The 3,495-nt window shown below is 66.3% G+C and overlaps 1 protein-coding gene across 3 annotated transcripts; it reads left to right on the forward strand.

Moving 5' to 3' along the window:
• On the forward strand, window positions 1-2,872 carry ANKRD9 (ankyrin repeat domain 9). Of its 3 annotated transcripts, XM_017528063.2 has the most exons (4): window positions 7-189; window positions 1,155-1,229; window positions 1,520-1,648; window positions 1,769-2,872. In XM_017528063.2, the coding sequence occupies exon 4, from the start codon at window positions 1,821-1,823 to the stop codon at window positions 2,775-2,777; it is 957 nt and encodes a 318-aa protein (XP_017383552.1). In that variant the 5' UTR covers window positions 7-189; window positions 1,155-1,229; window positions 1,520-1,648; window positions 1,769-1,820; the 3' UTR covers window positions 2,778-2,872. The 3 variants fall into 3 exon arrangements, with proteins under 3 accessions (XP_017383551.1, XP_017383552.1, XP_017383553.1); XM_017528062.1 differs by lacking the exon at window positions 1,520-1,648 and having other exon boundaries at window positions 1-189; XM_017528064.1 differs by lacking the exons at window positions 7-189; window positions 1,520-1,648 and adding an exon at window positions 223-725.
• Window positions 2,873-3,495: the final 623 nt, after the last annotated feature.

The raw sequence follows: 3,495 nt of genomic DNA on the forward strand, positions 1-3,495 counted from the left end.
GGCGCCGGCACCGCCGCCCTGCGATCCGGCCGCGGCGGCTCACAGCGCGGCTGCGGCGGGCGCGGGCGGCGGCGGCTCCCTCCCGTGCGTCCGTCGTGGGACCTTCGCTCGCTCGGCGGCTGGGGACAGCACGCTCTCCGGCCCGCGGCGGGGGCGGGGACGCCCGGCCAGTGGCCCCGCGCCCCCAAGGTGAGTCCCCGGCCCCCGCGCCGCGCCCGCAGCCGCCGCCTCCTCCTCCCTCGGGACACGCGCACGCAGGTGCAGCCCTAGCCGCGCTGGCCACCTGCGCGCGGACGGCCCGCTCGCCCTTGCGACCCTCCGCCCCCGAGGTCAGGCCGTGCAGGCCGGGAGGGGACGGGAAGGAGGTGGCCGGCGGCTCCGGGCGCGGCGCTGCCCTCGATGGCCCAACCCCCTTATTCACGAGCCGCGGCCGTGTCTCTGCCCGCTGACGTGGGGAGGCCGAACTTTACGTAACCCGCCCGGCGCCCCACGCCTGCCCGCACAGGGCATACCTGGCGCGGAGGCCCAGGCTTGGGGAAGGGACTCCAGTCACGGTGTTGCCCACGGGCCACAGCCCACCCCTACCGTGCCGCTCTCTTTAACTCAGTTACTCCAGCGATAGTGACCCAGTGTGTGTGGATGCGGCCTGCCCTCTGTCCCAGGCTCCTGTGACCAAGGGCTTACCCTTGAAAAAAGGCAGTAGGGAGCCTCGGCCAGAGCCAGAGGTCAGACGCCTAGGCTCAGGTCGGCGCTGGGAGCCCAGAGGACAGGGGCAGGGCACAAGCTCGATTCCCTGTGGGTTGGGAGTCCCCACCAATTCTGGAATGAGCCCAAACTGAGACGCAGGAGACCTGAGTTCTAGGCCTGGCTTTGCCGTGGCTTGCTGACCTTGGAGAAGCTTGTGCCCTGCTGGAAAGTGGGATGGCAGTACCCACTTCATCTAGTAGTTGGGGAGACCAAGAGAAGTATGAGACCTGGAGAGGAAGGCTGATCGTGCGGTGCACACCGGTCTTAAGGTTGTTTTCACCCTTCTGCCTCCTCCCAGGAGCTAGGGGTGCTAACGTGTAAGCAAACATGTTTGGATAGGGCTGGCGCCACGCCCCAGGCTCACCCTGTCCCGCACAGCCGTCATCCACCCTTCCCCTTTCTTACAGATGAAGCTGAGGATCTGCCAAAGACAGTGATATACCCACATCCCCGGAACTAGGCGATTGCGGTGCAGGAACCAGGTAGGTCTGAGTCTAGATCATGCTTGCCTCTGACCAGCCCAGGAAGAGGCTCCAGGGGCTTCCAAGTGGTCTGGGGTCGGAGGTCAGGGTCAGGGTTGCGCTTGGGTGGAGAGTGGATTTGGCTCAGCTTGTGATGTGGGCCCAAGCTTTCCCATCCCCTCCCTGGCCTTTTCTTTATTTCGGGTTGTGTGAACCTGGCTTAGGTGAGACGGAAGCTCTTCCAGTGGGTCCCTGGGTTGGAGAGGGCTGGGGAGATCTGAGGGCATAGGCAGCAAGGGCATCTCCAACAGAGGTACCAGAGAGCAAGTCTGTTTCAAGGAGGGAGAACTGGTACAGCTAGATCAAGGATGGAGGCGGTGGTGGGCGTGGGAGAGATGAAGCTGTGTGGGATGAATGGAAAGGTCTGGCCAAAGATGGAGGTAGGTACGAGGGCCTGGTGGGCTGGGACCGGAGGGGCTGTGTGAGGGGCGGGTGGGGGGAGTCCCCGGGCCTCCCCAGTTTTCCCGCGCCTCACTGTGGCCCCTTCTCCTTACCCGCAGGTGTGCCTTTGCGGGACCCATGCCTTGAGGCCAGGAGCACCCCGCTGCCAGCATGCCGTGGGATGCGCGGCGGCCCGGGGGCGGCGCGGACGGCGGGCCCGAGGGCTCGGGCGCAGCGCGCTCACGGGCGCAGAAGCAGTGCCGCAAGTCGTCGTTCGCCTTCTACCAGGCGGTGCGCGACCTGCTGCCAGTGTGGTTGCTGGAGGACATGCGCGCCAGCGAGGCCTTCCACTGGGACGAGCGCGGGCGCGCCGCCGCCTACTCACCCTCCGAGGCGCTGCTCTACGCGCTCGTGCACGACCACCAGGCGTACGCGCATTACCTGCTGGCCACGTTCCCACGGCGCGCGCTCGCACCGCCCAGCGCGGGCTTCCGCTGCTGCGCGGCTCCCGGGCCGCACGTGGCGCTGGCCGTGCGCTACAACCGCGTGGGCATCCTGCGCCGCATCCTGCGCACCTTGCGCGACTTTCCTGCCGAGGAGCGTGCGCGCTTGCTGGACCGGCGCGGCTGCAGCCGTGTGGAGGGTGGTGGCACGTCGCTGCACGTGGCCTGCGAGCTGGCGCGCCCCGAGTGTCTCTTCCTGCTGCTAGGCCACGGCGCCTCGCCGGGCCTGCGCGATGGCGGCGGCCTCACGCCTCTCGAGCTGCTGCTGCGCCAGCTGGGCCGCGACGCTGGGGCCACTCCCGCCGCTGCTGCTGAAGCCCCGGCCTCTGCACCCGGGGAGCCACGCCAGCGCCGCCTGCTGCTGCTGGACCTGCTGGCGCTGTACACCCCCGTGGGTGCCTCCGGCTCGGCCCGCCGGGAGCTGCTGGGCGACCGGCCGCGCTGGCAACGGCTGCTGGGTGAGGACAAGTTCCAGTGGCTGGCCGGCCTGGCACCGCCCTCACTCTTCGCGCGCTCCATGCAGGTGCTGGTCACCACCATCTCTCCCGGCCGCTTCCCTGAGGCCCTGGACGAGCTGCCGCTGCCTCCATTCCTGCAGCCATTGGACCTCACTGGCAAGGGCTAGATCCGGAGCACCCTGGGCGCTGGATTTGGGGACAAAATTGTTTTTCAGAGTGTTGTACCTGGCACTTTACATATATTGATCTCTGTACAGCACAATCTCTGCCTCGTCTGTCGCATGTATTGGGGGATGGGCTTGGATGTCCAGGTGGGTTTCAAGTGGCAGAATTTCTGGGTGCAGGTGGGCTCAGGCCTTCAGGTCGCTGTCTAGCCCCAGAAAGGAGTGAGGACCAGCCTCCCACATTGATCCAGAGCCTCGGACAGGTGTCCCAGAGGGACTGACAGCTGAGTGCAGCAGGAGCTGGGTAGGTGCAGGGGTGGGGACTGGTGTATCCAAGCAGCAAGACCTCGTGTAAAAAGGCCTGGAAGCCAAGAGAGGGGGCTCTGCAGCGTGGGGTTCTGACGGGAGGTCCTGTGCGGTCAGACTTCAGCAGCCTGTGGACTCCGGACCAGGGAGGGCACATAGGGCTGGCAGGCCCACGGTGACTGGTGTTGGACATAACCAAGTTGTACGTGGTCCACCCTACCCCCACTGACCACCAGTTCTTTTTGGACATCACTCCCCCCTGACAGCCCGCCCAGGCCTGGATTTGTCCCTGTTGTCCCTTTTCTCTTTCCCCAAGACTAATGGGCACCAGTCCTGCGGCTCCCGCTTCTCTCACCTCTGCAGTGGTAGCAGGCCCCTGGCCCCAGCTGCATGCCAGGCAGTGGGGTTAGATGTG

This window comes from Cebus imitator, unplaced genomic scaffold, assembly GCF_001604975.1.
Source record: "Cebus imitator isolate Cc_AM_T3 unplaced genomic scaffold, Cebus_imitator-1.0 Scaffold52, whole genome shotgun sequence".
Classification (NCBI taxonomy): Eukaryota; Metazoa; Chordata; class Mammalia; order Primates; family Cebidae; genus Cebus; species Cebus imitator.

What these genes read in the sequence shown, in the direction of transcription:
- ANKRD9 (XM_017528062.1), top strand. Translation starts at nt 1,821, where the DNA reads ATGCCGTGGGATGCGCGGCGGCCCGGGGGCGGCGCGGACGGCGGGCCC.